This window comes from Callithrix jacchus, chromosome 14, assembly GCF_049354715.1.
Source record: "Callithrix jacchus isolate 240 chromosome 14, calJac240_pri, whole genome shotgun sequence".
Lineage (NCBI taxonomy): Eukaryota > Metazoa > Chordata > Mammalia > Primates > Cebidae > Callithrix > Callithrix jacchus.
In genome coordinates this window covers 88917735-88938488 of record NC_133515.1, presented here as the reverse complement: position 1 = coordinate 88938488, position 20754 = coordinate 88917735, and the positions used below count along the sequence as shown (strand labels likewise).

At 44.4% G+C, this 20754-nt stretch overlaps 1 protein-coding gene and 1 non-coding gene across 2 annotated transcripts in view; both read right to left on the bottom strand.

The window, feature by feature from the left end:
• RAB10 (RAB10, member RAS oncogene family) overlaps nt 1-13626 on the bottom strand; it is a 93143-nt gene extending 79517 nt beyond the window's left edge. Inside the window, exon 1 of the mRNA XM_002757962.5 lies at nt 12988-13626. Within this exon, the coding sequence (XP_002758008.1) occupies nt 12988-13114 (127 nt within the window). The 5' untranslated portion in view covers nt 13115-13626. The remainder of the gene's footprint in view (nt 1-12987) is intronic.
• Nucleotides 5991-6097, bottom strand: LOC118147516 (U6 spliceosomal RNA). The gene has a single exon (XR_004733972.1). It is a non-coding gene; the product is annotated as a U6 spliceosomal RNA (small nuclear RNA).
• Nucleotides 13627-20754: the final 7128 nt, after the last annotated feature.

The window sequence follows — 20754 nt, the reverse complement described above, 5'->3', positions numbered from 1 at the left end:
CCAATTTAAGAAAGAATTGAAACAGAGAGTGGAATGAGACTATAAAAGGTTAAAATTCTCATCTAGGCCAGGGCAGTGGCTCATGTCTGTAATCCCAGCACTCTGGGAGGCTGAGACAGGAGGATCACCTGAGGTCAGAAGTTTGAGACCAGCCTGGCCAACATGGTGAAACCCCGTCTCTACTAAAAATACAAAAAATTAGCTGGGCATTGGCCAGGTGTGGTGGCTCATGCCTGTAATCTTAGCACTTTGGGAGGCCGAGGTGGGTGGATCACCTGAGGTAAGGAGTTCAAGGCTAGCCTGGCCAACCTGGTGAAACCCCATCTTAAAAAAAAAGAAAAAAGAAAAGAAAAGACAAAAAAAAAATTAGCTGGGTGTGGTGGTAGGCGCCTGTAATCCCAGCTACTCGGGAGGCTGAGGCAGGAAAATCACTTGAACCAGGGAGGCGGAGGTTGCAGCGAGCCGAGATTGCACCATTGCACTCCAGCCTGGGAAACAAGAGCAAAACTCCATCCCAAAAAAGAAAAGAAAAAAAAATTTCAGAAAGCACATTGTAAATTATGGTAAGAGTAAACCACTAAGTCAATTTTCATTCCTGTCAGGTCATACAGAATCTCTGAAACCTTGAGAACATCTACATCATCTGATTAACTACATGAAATTAGGTGGGGGAGAAAGGCCTTCATATTCAATAAATGGTACTGGGGCAAACAGACATCTCTTCCACAAGCAAAAAATAAGTCAACCTCAACCTAAACCCCACACTATGAAGAGAATGAAAAGACAAGCTACACACTGGAAGAAAATATTTGCAAACCACATATCCAACAAAGGATTAGAATTTTATTTATTTTTCTATTCTTTTGAGATAGAGTCTCACCGTCGTCCAGACTGGAGCGATCACAGCTCACTGCAGCCTCAACCTCCCTGTCCTCAGCTGATCCTTCCATCTAAGTCTCCCAGGTAGCTGGGACTACAGGTGCGCACCACCATATCCAGTTAATTTTTTTTTTCTTTTTTGTAGAGATAGGGTTTACCCATGTTGCCCAAGCTAGTCTCAAGTGATCCACCCACCTCAGCCTCCCAAAGTGCTGGGATTACAGGCATGAGTCAGGACTAGAATTTTAAATGTACAAAAAATTTTCAAACAATCCAATTAGAAAATGGGCAACCACATGAACAGACATTTTTCCAAAGATGGCAAATAAGCACATAAAAAGACTTTTCAACACCTTTGGCCATCAGGGAAATGCAAATTAAAAACCATAATTAGATTATCACTACACACTTACCAGAATGACTAAAGTACAAAACAGTGTAACATTATCAAATGCTGGTGAGAATGCAGATAAAGTGCACTCATAGGCTGCTGAGGATGGGGGTGTAAAACGGTATAGCCATTCTGGAAACAGTCTGGCAGTTTCTTATAAAACTAAACATGCAATTATTATGTGACCCAACAACTGCAGTTTTGGGTGTTTATTCCAGAGAAATGAAAATTTATGATCACACAAAAACCTGTATACAAATATTTGTAGCAGCTTTATTCCTATTAGCTAAAAACTGGAATCAGCCCAGATGTTTGTTCCTCAATGGGTGAAGATTAAACAAACTATGGTACATACCATGAAGTACTACTCAACAATTAAAAAACTAATGGGCCAAGCACAGTGGCTCACACCTGTAATCCCAGCACTTTGGGAGGCCAAGGCAGGCAGATCACCTAATGTCAGGAGTTTGAGACCAGTCTGGTCAACACAGTGAAAACCTGTCTCTACGAAATACGAAAACTAGCCAGCTGTGGTGGCACATGCCTGCAGTCCCAGCTACTTGGGAGGCTGAGGCAGGAAAATCACTTGAACCCCGAAGGCAGAGGTTGCAGTCAGTCAAGATTGCACCACTGCATTCCAGCCTGAGCAAGAGTGAGACTGTCTCAAAAAAAAAAAAAAGAAAGAAAGAAAAAGAGGCCAGGCGCGGTGGCTCAAGCCTGTAATCCCAGCACTTTGGGAGGCCAAGGCGGGTGGATCACGAGGTCAAGAGACTGAGACCACCCTGGTCAACATGTGAAACCCCGTCTCTACTAAAAAAATACAAAAAATTAGCTGGGCATGGTGGCGTGTGCCTGTAATCCCAGCTACTCAGGAGGCTGAGGCAGGAGAATTGCCTGAACCGAGGAGGCGGAGGTTGCAGTGAGCCAAGATCGCGCCATTGCACTCTAGCCTGGGTAACAAGAGTGAAACTCCGTCTCAAAAAAAAAAAGAAAGAAAGAAAGAAAGAAAGAAAAAGGAAAAACAACTAATGATACATACAACTAGCATTAATCTCCAAGGAATTATGCTGAGTGGGAGTGGGGGGGAAGCCAATCCCAAAAGGTTACATTCTTTATGATTCAATTTATATAACATTTGTAAAGTGACAAAATTTTAGAAATGGAGGATAGTTTCACAGTTACCAAGGTGTGGAGTGTAGAAATATCGCGGACTATGATTATAAAAGAACATGAAGGATTCTTGTTCCTTGGAACTGTTGTGTACTGACTGTGGTGGTGGATACATGAACCTATATGAGTGATAAAATTGTACCAAATTTAATATAAATACAAATGAATAAAAATAAAACTAGGGAAATTTTAATAAGTCTGATGTATTACAACAGATGTAAATATTCTGCTTGTGATCTTATACTACAGTTTCCCAAAACTGTTACCACTGGGAGAAACTGGGCAAAGTGTACAAGAGATCTCTTTGTATTATCTTTCACAACTGCATGATAAACTACAATTATTCTAATAAAGATTTCAATTTAGGCCGAGCATGGTGGCTCATGGTGGGCAGATCACAAGGTCAAGAGATCAAGATCATCCCAGCCCACATGGTAAAACCCTGTCTCTACTAAAAATACAAAAACTAGCTGGGCACGGTGGCAGGCACCTGTAGTCCCAGCTACTCAGGAGTCTGAAGCAGTAGAATCGATTGGACCTGGGAGGTGGAGGTTGTAATGAGCCGAGATCTCGCCACTGCACTCTAGCCTGGCAACAGAGCAAGACACTGTCTTAAAAAATAATAATAAAATTTTAATTTTAAAAAGACTGTAGATAAACATTACTAATGATATGAAAGAAACAAATCAACACTGTCTTCTGTTCTAATTTTGATGTGATGTACTTTTTGGGTCTCCAGAATAATGGTTTTTCCATTTTCTAATGTTTTACAACTTTGGAAGCTCTGTTTCTGGGTCATATTTGAAACACAGCATTCTAGGCCAGGCACAGTGGCTCACACCTATAATATCAGCACTTTGGGAGGCTGAGGCAGGAGGATCACTTGAGCCCAGGAATTTGAATCCAGCCTGGGCAACATAGCAAGACCCTGTCTCTACAAGAGTCAAATAAAATAAAAACTAAACTCCTCCTTTATGACTTAACCATCTCAATAAACAGTTTTCTCTGCAAATCTCTTCAGCCAATCATACAATTTATATTCTGTGCTAAATGACGGTCTCTTATTTGTAAATAAACACTCAACAAGCTCCTACTCCTCTGTTCTTCACAACTGCTACCACAGCTCTGCCTGGGCAACCTTCTACTGTTAATAGTTGAAAGAGATTGCCAATATTTCTCCTATTGTTCTCTCCCTTTTGCAAACAAAATAAGAATATCAGTATTTCCTTTGCTGGGCTTGTGCATCATTATATATACAATTCTTTCTTCTCGATTATGCTCTAAGTTAGCAAAGGACAAGTAAACTGAACAAAATCCTTGATATTTTATGCTAAGACTTGTTATTTCCCTATTTTTGTCCCTCCCAAAAAACAAAAAACCATAGCAACTCTACTTTTCAAATTGAAATTGATGAGTATCAACTATCATTGATTTTTTTAAACACAATAATGAAATTCTCAGAATGAGCAATGTGGTTATGAACAAGATTGGCTGTGGATTCTGATAAAAACTCCTGGCTGGGTGCAGTGGCTCACGCATGTAATCCCAGCGTTTTGAGAGGCCGAGGCGGGCGGATCACCTGAGCTCAGGAATTTGAGACCCAGCCTGGTCAACACGGTGAAATCTCATTTCTACTAAAAATACAAAAATTAGCCGGGCATGGTGGCTTGTGCCTGTAATCCCAGCTACTGAGGAAGCTGAGGCAGGAAGATCATTTGAACCCAGGAGGTGGAAGTTGCAATAAGCCAAGATCATGCCATTGCCTGGGCAACAAGAATAAAATTCCATCTCAAGAAAAACAAAAAACTCCTTCACTAATTAGCCATGTGACCTTCTGGAAGTTACTTCACCTCACCAGTCTGTTTTCCCACTTTGAAAATTCATTTTAGGGTTTATTCCTGCACTAATATTTTATGATCCTAACATTCCAAGAAGGTCTATGTAGATACAGACAACAAAAAGACAAATCTGCCTTTAATATCTAAAAGTACAGACCAGTGATATTAAAGCATGGGAAAGTACCATAAAGGATCCTCTTGATTCACAACCACTGGTTAACAGTAGCTAACACCTGGAACAGGAGGGGCCATCTGTAATCAAATGTTCTTTTAGAGAGCTAGGTCAAGTGTCAGTTTTCTGGGTTTGTTGGGTGGTGGGGAAAATATATCTAAACCATCTTTTAAAACATGGCATAAAATATAACATTAAATTTGCCATCTTAACCATTTTTAATGTGTACAGTCCAATAGGTGTCAAGTGTATCACACCACTGTGCAACAGCTCTCCAGAGTCTTTTCATTTTTGCAAAACTGTAATGCGTTATTTTATACTCATTAAACACCTTCCTATTTCCCTCTTCCCCAGCCCCTCGTAATCATCATTTTTTCTCTTTTTATGAATTTGACTTTGATATCCTCATATAAATGAAATCACTTAGTAGTTGTCTTTTCATGCATTTCAAACATTTTCAAGTGAACAGTTCAGTGGCATTAAATTAATTCATACTGTTATGCAACTATCACCACTATCCTTCTCTTGAACTTTTTCATCCCCCCAAACTAAAACTCTGCTCAGTAAGCAATAATTCCCCATTACCGAATCCCCCAGACCCTAGTAACCACCATTCCACTAATTTGTCTATTACAGGTACCTCACACATTATCCGTCCTTTTGTATCCAACTCATTTTACTTAGTAAACCTTTAAAGGCTCGTCCATGTGGTTACATATTTTAGAATTTCCCTCCCTTTTAAGGCTGAGTAACATTCCATCTTATGTATATACCACATATTTTTATCCAGTCATCCACTGATGAACCCTTGAGTTGTTTCCACCTTTCAGCTATTGTGAATAAAGCTGCTATGAACACTGGTGAAAAAAATATCTGTTTGAGTTTGTTATTGTTGTCTTTTGTTTTGAGACAGGGTCTTACTCTGCTGCCCTGGCTGGAGCACAGTGGCATGATCTTAGCTCATTGCAACCTCCGCTTCCCAGGTTCAAGTAATTTTCTTACCTTGGCCTTCCAAATAGTTGGTACAAGAGGCATGCGCCACCACATCCAGCTAATATTTGGGGGTTTCTTGGTAGAGACAGAATCTCAGTATGTTGCCCAGGCTGGTCTTGAACTCCTTAGCTCAAGTAATCTGGCCTCCCAAAGTGCTGGGATTTACAGGCATGAGCCACCGCACCTGGCCCTGTTTGAATCTTTGATTTAAATTATTCTAGATATAACTTGAAGTGTGATTAGTAGGTCATATGGTAATTTCATTTTAAATTTTTTGAGAAACCACTATATTGTTTCCCACTGTGGCTGCACCATTTCACATTACTACCAGCAATGTACCAAGGTTCCAATTTCTCTACAACCTCAATTTGTTTTTGTCTTTTATTGTTGTTATTATAACTATCCTAACAGTGGCAAAATAGCATCTCATTGTGGTTTTGATTTGCATTTCCCTAATTATTAGTGATGCTGAACATCTTTCTATGTGCTTATTGGCCAACTGTTTATCTTCTTTGAAGTATATCTGGATAGATTTTTTAAAAAAATAATAATTATGAAACACTTCAGAAATTTGCAGGTCATCCTTGCACAGGGGCCATGCTAATCTTCTCCATATCATTCCAATTTTAGTATATATGCTGCCAAAGCAAGCACTCTGGATAGTTTTTTGGGGTTTTTGGTTTAAGATAGAATCTCACTCTGTCACCCAGGCTGGAGTGTGATGATACAATCATGGCTCACTGCAGCTTCAAAATCCTGGGCTCAAGTGATCCTCCCCTCTCAGCCTCCTGAGTAGCTGGAACTATGGGTATACACCACCACACCCAGCTAATTTTTTTATTTAAAAGATCTTTTTGTAGAGATGTGGTCTAAGTTGCCCAGGCTGGTCTTGAACTCCTGAGCTCAAGCTATCCTCCTGCCTCAGCCTCCCAAAGTGTTGGAAATACAGGTGTGAACCATAGCACCCAGCCTAATCAATCATTTCTTAAACTCTGATTAGTGGAACCAACCTACTCTTCCAAAACTTAGCAAAAAACATCCTAACAAAATGTATGTATTATACCTCTCTCAGGAACAACAGCCTTTACCAACTTGATTACTGACATGGAGCCCAGAGACTCCAATTCCCAATAGAAAATACTCCCTGTGAAAAAAAGGAGTTAAGTTTTATGGTGGTGAAAGAATTAATGACACCAAAAGGTAGCATATCCAGTATAGAAGCAGCCCACTAAAAACTTGTGCTTTGGGGACAAGTCTATGTAATTCCCACACCACTGATGAGAAATGTGTTCCTGAGCTCATACTACCAAGATGGTTATGGTCAAATCAACCACTGAAATCTGCTCATCCAAAAGCAGTAACTCTCTCAAGACTATCTTTCAAACAACCTTTCAATTTCTAAGAGCAGTCCTGCCCTATTAGCCAAACAGCTAATATTCTTTTTCGTTTTGTTTTTCTGAGTCAGAATCTCACTCTTGTCGGCCAAGCTGGAATGCAGTGGCACAATGTTGGCTCACTGCAACCTCCACCTCCCGGGTTCAAGCAATTCTCCTGCCTTAGCCTCCCAAGCAGCTAGGACTATAGGTGGGCACCACCATGCCCAGTTAATTTTTGTATTTTTAGTAGAGAGAGAGTTTTGCCTTATTGGCCTTCCTCTCTCGAGGTCAGGTCGACTTCCTGACCTCTGGTAATCTGCCTGCCTCAGCCTCCCAAAGTGCTGGGATTATAGGCATGTGCCACAGGGCCTGACCACAGCTAATATTCTTAAGCCCGATGCCAACCTACTTCACATAATGATCAGAAAGTAGGTAAAAAAAAAAAGGAAAAATTTTAAATAAACTAGTCCCAATTTGCATTAAGAGGATCCTGATTGTACCACCTGTCCGCCTTCATTCATTATTTATGGTGTACCCAGTAAGTGTAGTTTAGCACACATGAGAAAAAAAACAAAAGATTTCTGCCCTTGTGCAACTTATATTCTGGTGCCCTCAGATTCATTTTGAGATTGGTTGAGTGTAACATACCAGGAACTTGTTTTTGCAGCAGTCTGCAAAAAATATGATCATAAATATAATACATAATTCCTAACACAGATATATGAGAGCTAAAAATACACAAAAAAATTCAAATACAGTAGTCTTTGTGAATACCACCCTATAAATCTATAAAAATTATTTCTTCAAAAAACCAATAGCCAATAAGAAACTAGGATGACTGTACCTGAAATAATGAGGGCCTGCCTTATTTTGGCTGTCTGGTTCTTCTGAACACCTGCAAGATATTACTATACAAACCTTGGGATGTTTTTTGTTTTGTTTTTTTCACACAGTCTCGCTCTGTCACCCACGCTGGAGTGCAGTGGCGTGATCAGAGCTCACTGCACCCTTGAACTCCAGGGCTCAAGTGATCCTCCAACCTCAGCCTCCCCTGTAGCTAGAACTACAGAAAACATGCTATCATGTCCCGCTAATTTTTTGTTTATGTAGAGATGGAGGTCTCATTACGTTGCCCAGACGGTCTCAAACTCCTGACCTCAAATGATCCTCCCAAATCAGCCTCCCAAAGTGCTGGGATTACAGGTTTGAGCCACCATGCCCAGCCCTCAGGATGTTTTAACAATCAAGTGACACTCACAAATTTCATTATCACTTATACTTAAAGAATGCTCTAGATTTTAGAAACAACCCAGCCAGATGCAATGGTGCTCACCTACAGTCCCAGCTACTCGAGAGGCTGAGGAAGAAGGATTGCTTGAGCCCAGGAGTTCGAGGCTACAGTGAGCTACAACTGCACCACTGCACTCCAACCTGGGTGAAAGAGTGAAATTTAATCTTTTAAACAACAAACCCAAGTCATTTGATAAAATCTAACACATTCCTGAAAGTATTCTGCATTCAAAGCATTTCTAGTCATCTGCATAATGGCCAACTGGCTACTTTAGATTGTTTAGAAAAGTACCACCCAGGCTGGGCAGGGTGGCTCAAGACTGTAATCCCAGCACTTTGGGAGGCGGAGGCAGGTGGATCACGAGGTCAACAGATCGAGACCATCCCGGTCAACATGGTGAAACCCCGTCTCTACTAAAAATTACAAAAAATTAGCTGGGCACGGTGGTGCGTGCCTGTAATCCCAGTTACTCAGGAGGCTGAGGCAGGAGAATTGCCTGAACCCAGGGGGCGGAGGTTGCGGTGAGCCGAGATTGCACCATTGCACTCCAGCCTGGGTAACAAGAGCGAAACTCCGTCTCAAAAAAAAAAAAAGAAAAGTACCACCCAGTACGGTAGCCACTAGCCACATGTGGCTATTAATCACTTGAAATGTACCTTTGTAAAATTTATTTTTTCATTATAAAATATATTATCCATGTAGAAATATACCAAATCTAAATTGAGATGAGTTGTAAGCATAGCTTACAAACCAGAGAAAAAGAATGCAAAATATCTCAACAATTTTATTTTTTTTCATACAGACAGAGTCTCACTATGTTGCCCAGGCTGGTCTCAAACTTCTAAGTCCAAGCAATCCTCCCACCTTGGCCTGACAAAGTGCTGGGATTAGAGGTGTGAGCCACTGAGCCTGCCCTCAACAATTTTTAAGTCTTGATTACACAATAAAATAACATTTTAGATATAAGTTGAAATATAATATTAAAATTTGCTTTTTAAAATGTGGCTATTTGGCAGGGCTCGGTGGCTCACACCTGTAATCCCAGCATTTTGGGAGGCCAAGGTGGGCAGATCACCTGAGTAAAGCATTCAAAACCAGCCTGACCAACATGGTGAAACCCTGTCTCTACTAAAAAAAAAATTCAAAAATTAGCTAGGCATTGTTGCAGACGCCTGTAATACCAGCTACTTGGGAGGCTGAGGCAGGAGTATCCCATGAACCCAGGAGGTGGTAAGCCAAGATTGCACCACTGAACTCCAGCCTGGGCAACAGAACGAGACTCCATCTCAAAAAAAAAAAAAAAAAAAAAAAAAAAAAAAAAAAGATGGCTATTGAAAGTATTATTTGTGGCTCACATTATTTCACTTGGATGGCACTGGTTAAACTCAATGACAGACTTCTAAACCTGTGCACACAGAGCTAATACATGAATGTGTTCAAGCAGTACTTAGAATCATATTCATTTTCTCAATTTACACTATTCAACATCTTAAATATGAAAACTTTTTTTTTTTTCATTTTTTTTTTAGAGACGAGGTTTCACCATATTGGTCAGGCTGGTCTCGAACTCCTGACCTTAGGTGATCCACCCACCTCAGCCTCCCAAAGTCCTGGGATTACAGGCGTGAGCCACCGCGCCCAGCCTGTATGAAAACATTTTTATAGGAAAGTATCAAAATGCAGAATCTATAGTAATTTAGTGGGGCTGGGTGCAGTGGCACATACCTGTAATCCCAGCACCTTTGGGAGGCTGAGATAGGTGGATCACCTGAGGTCAGGAGTTGGAGAGCAGCCTGACCAACATGATGAAACTCTGTCTCTACTAAAAATACTAAACTGGCTGGGCGTGGTGGTATGCACCTGTAATCCCAGCTATTTCGGAGACTGAGGGCAGGAGAATCGCTTGAACCTGGGAGGCAGAGGTTACAGTGATCCAAGATTGCACCACTGCACTCCAAGCTGAGCAACAGGAGCACAACTCCATCTCAAAAAAAAAAAAAAAAAAAAAAAAAGGGAGAGTGGGCACACTGGCTCACGCCTGTGATCTCCATACTTTGGGAAGCCGAGGTGAGCGGATCACCTGAGGTCAGGAGTTCATGATCAGCCAGGCAAACATGGTGAAACGCTGTTTCTACTAAATATACAAAAAATTAGCTGAGTGTGCTGGTGGGCACCTGTAATCCCAGCTACTTCGAAGGCTGAGGCAGGAGAATTCAGCCTGGGAGGCAGAGGTTGCAGTGAGCCAAGATCATTCCATTGCACTCCAGCCTGGGCAAAAAGAACGAAACTCCATCTCAAAAAAAAAAAAAAAAGTAATCATTTAGTGGAGCACCAACAAATACTTGGATACCACTATGCGCAGGATGTTCAATCCACACAATGACATGTTCTGCCACACTTCCACAGCAGAAGAGTCACATATTCTATATATAGCTAATGTGGACTGTGCTCCTACAAAGTGCCTGGCACCATGTGAAGTGCCTTACTCTCACTAACTCATAAAATCTTCACAATTGTCCTATGTGGTAGATACCATTATTAACACTTCTAAAGAACCTGAAGCCAAGAGAGGTTAAGTAATTTGCCAAAGTTGCACAGGTAGTATTGTGGAACCAGGATTTCAACCCAGCAGACTTGATCCGAAATCATCACACATCTTCCCAAGTAAAAGGACGACAAAAAGATTATAGCATTATCTTAGAGGACTGAGTTTTAGATGGGGGCATGTACCCTTTACAAAAACATTGGAGTAGACAATGTTTTGCTTCCAATTCTCTCCATCCACCACTGTTCCTAATGACAGGTTAAAGGTGACCACATGGCTGGGCATGGTGGCTCACCCCTGGAATCCCAGCACTTTAGTAGGCTGAGGCGGTGGACTGCTTGAGGTCAGGAGTTCAAGACCAGCCTGACCAACATGGTGAAACCCAGTCTCTACTAAAAATACATAAATTAGACAGGCACGGTGGTGGGCACCTTTAATCTCAGCTACTCAGGAGGCTGAAGCAGGAGGATTGCTTGAACCCCTGAAGTGGAGGCTGCAGAGAGCTGAGATCATGCCACTGCACTCCAGCCTGGGTGACAGAGCGAAATTCTGTCTCAAAATAAAGTTGACCACATGAATTAAATCCTCAACCTTACTATACGTTTGTTCTATGTTCCCTTTTCCAGAAAGGCCTTATCTCACCCCTCTGACCCAATTCCTATTAGTCCCTCAGACTTCATCATTTTAGATATCATCTCTATGTAAGCCTACTCAGACTCCTCACGATTTAGGCTAGCCAGTCCTCCTCCCTATGGTTACTACTGTAGCACCTTCCACATTGTTATGATTGACCTCACTGGAATGCTCTTCGAGGGGTCTGTTGTGTTCACCACTTATTCCCAGTGCCTAAGAATAGTGCCAAGCATTAGGTGCTCAGTAAATATTTGCTGACCCATCTGATCACCTAACCCCACCCAACTACAGCTAAAAGTGGAGTGTTAAAAGCAAACTTAGTGCATTGTAAGTGCTAGCGCTAAGTGCTAGTGTTCTCTAACCCAGAAGTTAGAGAACAAGTTCTAAGTTTCATGAAATTTGTGAAAGACCAAGAGAACAGTAAGATACTCCGGAAATAAGAACTGTAATTTCCACCCAAAAAGGGTGAGCAAAATAAAAATCTATTTTTAAAAAACCACTTGTCCAATTTAATTTCAGTGTAATTTCTTTTGTGAGAATGAAGCAGCTATTTGTCACACACGCACAAAAATCCAAACCAAATTATTTCAGTAACGCTATAAATTCTTTCAAATCAGCTTAATTTTAACAATTCCCAGAGTTCAAAGACAACTGCAGTTGCTTTTTAAAATCGTCTCAATAGAAAATTACATTTAAAAATGGGTTAAACTACACCGCCACAATGCTGAGTGCTGGGCTCCAAGTGACAGAGGCAGCTATGTGTCTTGAAGAAATGTATTGGGGATCGGATGAGTTTCACAATTAATTTAGCACAATTAGCATCAGCGCCACTAAATTTTCTAACCAGATTCAAAAGGGACTTTCCTAGAGCCTTCCCTTTTCCTTTCCTAAATGGGAAATTCGATTTAAAAGGTCACTCTTTAGCTCTTACTTCCACACTAAGTAATTCTGAAACGTGGTGAAAGTACATTAGAAGTCCTTAGGGCTATGACTGGCAAAATACTTTCCTGTAAATACTACAGTCGAAACAGAAGAGAGAACTTGACTTCATTCTGTTGGGTTTGAGGACAGAAACTGATCATATCTCCCTCAGATTACTGTTTCTGTTGATGTCTCAAAAGGCACTGAGGCAAATATGCCAGAGTCCCACCCCAAGCGCGAAGGGCCTCCGATTGTTTGACACATCAATGGATTAGTCAAGGAGGACAACTCACTTTTCCCTTCTAATTTGCCTTAATTATTCTACACACAAACCCTCAAGTTTACTCTAAGTTATGACCATATGGAATCTTCTTTTTGCCCCGGAGTATAAACTCAGGCCTTTCCCAAATAGCTAGTACTGCTTCTATCACAACCACTGAAATAAATACCTTACATATACCACACATCTAATAATTCCACGCAAATGTGGAAAAAGCCAGTCCTGAAGAAATAAGGTTCCGGAACGTGGTTAAATGATGCATATTTTGTAACCGAAGGCACTGAGCATAGTGGGAGACTTGAAAGCAAAAGGCCGGATGGAAAGCATGGAAGACCCCGCCCCAGTAAGCTCCATACCGATTCAAACAGTAACTTGGGTCTGTCGTTTGGAATCGGAATCACCGAAACAAAGGCGTATATCACGGGAAGCAAGATGTCTGGAGTAAAATAAAAGGTTTGCAGCTACCGAGACCGTACACTGTCCTCCCACAGGTCTTACCTATGGTGGAAATAAAGGTGGTATTGAAGGCATCATCCGAAAAACGAAAAAGGACGCAGGTCTTCCCCACTCCCGAGTCCCCGATCAGGAGCAGCTTGAAAAGCAGGTCGTACGTCTTCTTCGCCATTGGGAGGAGCGGCTCGGGCTCTCGCCGCCGGCGGCCCCAAGGGATCGGTCCCTCTCACTACAGCCAACTCCTCACTCGGGCGTTCTCAGGCCGGAGGACGGGGAAGCGTGGGAAAAAGGAAAGCTCGAGAGGGTGCGGGCGACCTACGAACAGCTTCGAGGAAGCCCAGACAGTGCCTCCGTCCAGTGCCTCCGAGGGCGGCGACCGCAGCTCCGCAGCCTCTCCCAGCCGCTCCGCCCGGTTCCGGGGAGTCGGTCGGGACAAAATGGCCTCCCCTCCCCCCTCAGGGTTTCTCGGCCGGGACGCTCCCACGGGCGAGCAAGCTTGCTCTGCCGTCGAGGAGGTGCGGCGGGCGTGTGTACAGTCTCTCCCCGGAGCAGAAACTCTGCGCTAGCACGCCGCGAGGACAGCGAAGAAGAACCCCCAAGTCGACGGGCTCAGCTACATAGCCCCAGGAAGCCGAGCCACCCCGGCCAGAGCCACCTTTCCCCCGTGCCCTCTCACGCCAGCGTGCGCGCTGCCTGAGACGCACGCAAGGACGTACGCCCGCCCTTCCCTCGCGCCCTCGCCTTGCGGTCCGCCTCTGCGCACGCGCACAAGAGGGCGTGGGGCGCGCCTGGGTGGAGAGTGGAGCGCCCCCTCCGGCCTCCAAGCCTCAGTCTGAAGCTAAACCCAGAGGGGAGAAGGGAGGGGCGAGAGGGGGTGAGGCCGCGGCGCGCTCCCTTTGGCCGCCTGATAGGGTGCGCGGCGTTACGAGCACGCCCCTCGGGAGTCGCTGCCTAGCCACTACGCAGGCGCAGCGCCTTCGGGTACACGCTTTCCGCACCGCGCACCTCTTTCCTTTCCCGGGGTCGCCGACTAGCCCGCGCTGCGGTTTCTCTGCACAGAGTTTGTCGGGTGTGTTGAGCCGGAGGTCTGGGCGCAGCGACGGGCTTGGGTGGCCATGTGTTCCTGTGTAGGTGGAGCTCGTGAATGCGAGAAAAAGTCGTGCCTTGGGTCATTTAATAGCTTCTTTGCTAGAACGAGACTCCTCCCGGCGTGCCACCCGCTCCCCTCCCCCCCGCCAGGGCCAACCCTGACGGGGAAACTTGAGCGCTCCATCCCGGTTCGCTTCTGGAGCAAGAGTTGGAGATGGAAAACCTGGCCATGCTGCTCGGGTTGGTATGATGTAATCCCCACAGCCTCTTCCTGGGCGAGGAGAGGAAGGCTGAGGAACACCTGGGCGCAGGAACAACAACCCCGCGAAGTGGAAGGTTATGTGCGATGCTCAGAGAACCTGCTCTAGGCCTTTGCTGGCCTTTAGGAATCCGGGAGAACCCGAGAGCTCTCCGCAGAGGACGTGGAGCGTCTACCTGCCACCAGAGTCGTACTGGGTTGAAAATTGAAAGGTGGGCCGGGCGAGGTGGCTCTTGCCTGTAATCCCAGCACTTTGGGAGGCCAAGGCGGGTGGATCACGAGTTCAGGAGATCGAGACCATCCTAACACGGTGAAACCCCATATCTACTAAAAAAACAAAAAATTAGCCGAGCGTGTTGGTACGTGCCTGTAGTCCCAGTTGCTCTGGAGGCTGAGGCAGGAGAATCGCATGAACCTGGGAGGCAGAGATTGCAGTGAGCCGAGATCTTGCCACTGCACTCCAGCCTGGCGACAGAGCGAGACCTCGTCTGATTAAAAAAAAAAAAAAATTGAAAGGTGGTCAAGCCTACCCCCAATCCGACACAGCCTCCATCCTCGCATTCTCTCTTCATTTGTTTTACCTACTTCTGACCTCTCTCCCCATCAATCCTATTTACACCGCTCTTTTTCTCCTTGCCTTCCGTAGTTGCAATGTGTATGCTGCTGACCTTCCGTTCTCAGGGTCATCCATCCCTTAAGCACGTCTAGGTGTGCTGGCACAGGAGTTGAACCTGGTGAGCTGGTTCAGCCTGATAAAGCGAAAAACGCTGAGACGTGGGAAGTAAGAAACAGGGATAGGAAAGTAAAAACTACATTTTTACACACATCATCCCACAATCGCCAAGTCACCAAAACGTGTATTTTATGTGTAAAGTTAGACTTTCAGGCAATTCTGTCTTACATTTCCATCTTAGGTTTCAGTTTTAGATGTTTCCTTTCTTCCCAACCACCCCTAAAGCATCCTTGCCAAAGATACTTGTCTTCACTAATACATCTCTCTTCAGTCATTTTCTCTAATTGCTCCTAGTCATGTCACTTAAACTTTTTTTTTTTTTTTTTTTTTTTTTTTTAATGAGACAGGGTTTCACTCTGCCACCCAGGCTGGAGTGCAATGGCAGATCTCAGCTCACTTCAACCTCCGCCTCCCAGGTTCAAGCTATTCTCCTGCCTCAGCCTCCTTTGTAGCTGGGATTACAGGCGTGTGCCAACACACCTGGCTAATTTTTGTATTTTTAGTAGACATGGGTTTTCACCACGTTGGCCAGGCTGGTCTCCTGACCTCAGGTGATCCACTTGCCTCACCCTCCCAAAGTGCTGGGATTACAGGAGTGAGCCACCGCACCGGCCCTCACTTAAACCTTCTTGTCCTCTATGAATCGTTCTGACTTCAGTTGGGAATGCCTTACGATAATAATTCTAAAATAGACTATGCAAATCACGAAGTGAGCGATGGTTAGTGCAGCACAGGTGTGTTATCAATTCAGAGTCAGAAGGAAAATCTTTTTACCTTGATTATTCCTTTCAAAATAAGTTAGATTAACTCAAGCCCCAATGTTATAAAGTATCTTAAAAGTCTTGGCCGGGCGTGGTGGCTCAAGCCTGTAATCCCAGCACTTTGGGAGGCCAGGCGGGTGGATCATGAGGTCGAGAGATCGAGACCATCCTGGTCAACATGGTGAAACCCCGTCTCTACTAAAAATACAAAAAATTAGCTGGGCATGGTGGCGCATGCCTGTAATCCCAGCTACTCGGGAGGCTGAGGCAGGAGAATTGCCTGAACCCAGGAGGCGGAGGTTGCGGTGAGCCGAGATCGCGCCATTGCACTCCAGACTGGGTAACGAGCGAAACTCCGTCTAAAAAAAAAAAAAAAAAAAAGTCTTGCTGGGCGCGGTGGCTCATGCCTGTAATCCCAGCACTTTGGGAGGCCGAGGCAGGCGGATCATGAAGTCAGGAGTTCGAGACCAGCCTGGTCAACATGGTGAATGTGTATGCTGCTGACCTTCCATACTCAGGGTCAGCAGCACACACATTGACCTCGTCTCTACTAAAAATACAAAAAATTAGCTGGGCATGGTGTCGTGCGCCTGTAATCCCAGCTACTTGGAGGCTGAGGCAGGAGAATCGCTTGAACCCGGAAGGCGGAGGTTGCAGTGAGCTGAGACCGTACCATTACACTCCAGCCTGGGCACCAAAGTGAGACTCAGTCTCAAAAAAAAAAAAAAAGTCTTGCCGGGCACGGTGGCTCACGCCTGTAATCCCAACACCTTGGGAGGCCGAGGCGGGTGGATCACCAGGTCAAGAGATCGAGACCATCCTGGTCAACATAGTGAAACCCCGTCTCTACTAAAACTACAAAAAATTAGCTGGGCATGGTGGCGCGTGCCTGTAATCCCAGCTACTCGGGAGGCTGAGGCAGGAGAATTGGCTGAACCCAGGAGGTGGAGGTTGCGGTGAGCCGAGATCGCGCCCTTGCACTCTAGCCTGGGTAACAAGAGCAAAACTCCGTCTTAAAAAAAAAAGTCTTGCCTGGCGCAGTGGCTCACGCCTGTAATCCTAGCACTTTGGGAGGCCAAGGTGGGTAGATCACCTAAGGTCAGGAGTTCAAGACCAGCCTGGCCATCATGGTGAAACCCCAATCTTAAAAAAAAAAAAAAAAAAGTCTTAAATGTATTTAAACTGGGTACAGTGACTGAACCTGTAGTCCCAGCTATTCAGGAAGCTGAAGTGGGAGGATTGCTTGAGTCCAGGAGTTTGACACCAGCCTGGGTAATAAAGTGGACACCATCTGTGAAAAAATGAAGTGTTAAAGGTCTTGTTTGTTTGTTTTGAGACAGAGTCTTGCTTGTTACACAGGCTGGAGTGCAGAGGCCTGAATGCAACCTCAACCTCCTGGCCTGAAGCGATCCACCTTGGCTTCCCAAGGTGCTGGGGTTACAGGCATGAGCCAACGCACCCAGCCAAGATTTTTCGTGTAGAAAGCCTAATTCAGTCTGAGCATGGTAGATCATGCTCAAAGTGCTGGGAGTCCAAGTCGGGCAGATCACAAAGTCAAGAGATGACCATCCTGGCCAACATGGTAAAACCCTGTCTCTACTAAAAATATGAAAATTAGCTGGGTGTGGTGGCGTGCACCTGTAGTCCCAGCTACATGGGAGACTGTGGCAGGAGAATCACTTGAACCTGGGAGGTTGCAGTAAGCCAAGATCGCGCCACTGCACTCCAACCTGGCAAGAGCAAAACTCCATCTCAAAAAAATAAAAAGCCTAATTTGGAGAGTAATACCACTACATAAATTTTGGGGATAATGGACAGTTGAAAAATTTGAAAAAACCAACACAAATGATAAATGTTTGAGGTGATGGATACCCCCATTACCCTGATTTGATCATTACACACTGTATGCATGTATCAAATATCGCATGTACTTCCATAAATATGTACAAATATGTACCAGTAGAAAAGATTTTTTGACTTTATTTTTTATCCTGTAACCAACCATTTTATCACTTAGAAAATTTTCCCTATGAACTCATATTCTGAAACTTTAGGTTACATTTATTAACAAATTATTAATCATAGAATTTTTTTTTTTTTTTCACAAAGTCTGACTGTTTCACCCAGGCTGGAGTGCAGTGGCACATCTTGGCTCACTGCAACTTTTGCCTCCTGGGTTCAAGTGAATCTCCTTCCTCAGACTTCTAAGTAGCTGGGATTATAGGCACCACCACCATGCTCATCTAATTTTTGTATTTTTAGTAGAGGCAGCGTTTAACCATGTTGTCAAGGCTGGTCTTAAACTCCTGACCTCACGTGATCTGCCCTCCTCAGCCTCCCAAAGTGCTGGAATTACAGGCATGAGCCACTGCACCTGGCCCCTGGACTACATTCCTTATAAAGCAATTTTGAAAAAAGCATAAGCCCTAAACTAGGACATGAGCCACCATGCCTGACCAGGATGGTCTCAAATTCCTGACCTCAGGTGATCTGCCCTCCTCAGCCTCCCAAAGTGCCGGGATTATAGGCATGAGCCACTGCGCCCAGCCAGGATCATACCTTTTTTTTTTTTTTTTTTTTTTTTGAGGTAGGGTCTCTGTCACCCAGGCTGCAGTGCAGTGGAGCAGTCACAGCTCACTGCAGCCTCAACCTCTTGAGCTCAAGCAATTCTCCCTCTTTAGCCTCCCCAGCATCTGAGTCTACAGATGCGCACCATTATGCCTGGCTAATTTTTATGTTTTTTGTAGAGACAGGGATTTGCCATGTTGCCCAGGCTGGTCTTGAACTCTTGGGCTCAAGCAATCCATGCACTTTGGGCTCCCAAAGTGCTGGAATAACAGGCGTGAGCCACCGTGCCCAGGCATAATTCGACCCCTGCACGTAACCCACTGATGAGGAGTCTGAGGCTCAGAGAAGTCAGAGCCTTCCCAGAAGTCACAGTGTTAATGCAGAACTTAGACTATATGGGTAAGGGAAAAGAGAAGAAAACCTCCATAAGACATCATATTATGTCAAGGTGAGAATTGGGAGGATTGAGAGGCTCAGCCAGTACTTAGCATTTGGATTCTCTAAAGTTAATTAAAGGTTTTGCTGGAGTGAGGCCTAAGCATCAAGCTATATCTGCCAGTAAAGCAAGCAGAAATGATCAAGGCATGGAAGATCTCGGACTCTAGAAAAAAGAATAAAATGGGGATCTACATAGGCCTAGAGGATAAACTTGGAGTTACGAAGAAATCTTTCATAAAAGTGGAAATAGTGAAAGAAAATACCAATCTAGTTCTAGTTTAGGGCTTATGCTTTTTTTCAAAATTGCTCTATACAGAATGTAGTCCAGAGGCCAGGCATGGTGGCTCACACCTGTAATCCCAGTTCTTTGGGAGGCCAAGGTGGGCAGATCACTTGAGCTCAGGAGTTCAAGACCAGCCTGGCCAACTTGGTGAAACCTCATCTCTATTAGAAATACAAAAATTAGCCAGGCATGGTGACAGGTGCCTGTAATTCCAGCAATTTGGAAGGCTGAGGCAGGAGACTCTCGAGCCTGGTAGGCCGAGATTACAGTGAGTTGAGATTGCATCACTGCACTCCAGCCTGGGTGACAGAGCAAGACTCTGTCTCAACAACAATAACAAAAAATGTAATCCAGGCTGGACGCAGAGGCTTACGCCTGTAATCCCAAAACTTTGGGAGGCCAACATAGGCAAATAGCTTAAGTCTAGGAGTTCCAGACCAGTCTAGGCAACATAGTGAAGCCCCATCTCTTAAAAATTAAGAAAAAATTAGCTGGACATGGTAGTGTGCTCCTGTGATCGCAGCTACTCAGAAGGCTGAGGTAAGAGGATTGCTAGAGCCGGGAGGCAAAGGTTGCAGTGAGCCATGATTCTGCCACTGCACTCCAGCCTGGGCAGCAGTGAGACACTGTCTCAAAAAGAAAGTCGTCCAAATATTTGCAAAGCCAAGAAAAAAATAAGCATATTTATATGTTTATACTATTAATTAAGGTATTATCTCTATATTTTTATAGAAAAAGCACAGCTGACCAGTTCATGGTTCTAGTCTTCCACTTAAGCTTTTAGGATCTGCCTCTACCTTATCTTTGGAAGCAAGCATTTTTTTATATTGAGGCAGGATCATCTTTACCACTGTTCCCACTCATGTTCAGTCTCTATACCTGATTTCTTTTTTTTTTTTTTTTTTTTAAGACAGAGTCTCGCTCTGTCCAGGCTGGAGTGCAGTGGTGCGATCTCGCCTCACTACAACCTCTGCTTCCCTGGTTCAAAGGATTCTCCTGCCTTAGCCTTCGAAGTAGGTGGGACTATAGGCACCCACCACCACACTTTGCTAATTTTTTGTATTTTGAGTAGAGACTGGGTTTCACGGTGTTAGCCAGAATGGTCTTGATCTCCTCGTGATCCACCTGCCTCGGCCTCCCAAAGTGCTGAGATTACATGCATGAGCCACTGCGCTCAGCCCCTATACCTGATTTCTTAATTTTTGTCCCTCCCCAACTTACTCTCAGTGTTCTTCCTAAGAATGGAGTCTTCCCTGGAAGGACCACCCCACTGCTACGTCATCACCTTGCTGTAAAACCTTCCCCTCCAGTCTCCAGGACTTTCTGTATTTATTACTGCTTGCTTCCTGTGTTCACACCCATAGTCTTCCTGCAGGGACTTCATAAGGACAGATCTTGGTTGGACTTTCCTGATGCTAAGTACTGATAGCCTCGCGGCTGGCAGCTTGTCAGTATTCTGCTCTGCCTGCATATCTTGACTCGGGCCTCCTCTTGTTAGAAAATGATTGGTCCACCAGGCATGGTGGCAGATGCCTATAGTCCCAGCTTCTTAGGGGGCTGATGCAGGAGGATTGCTTGAACCTGGGAAGTAAAGGTTGCAGTGAGCCAAGATCCCGCCACTGTACTCCAGACTGGGCAACAGAGCAAGACCCTGTCTCAACAAAAAAGAAAATAAGAGAAA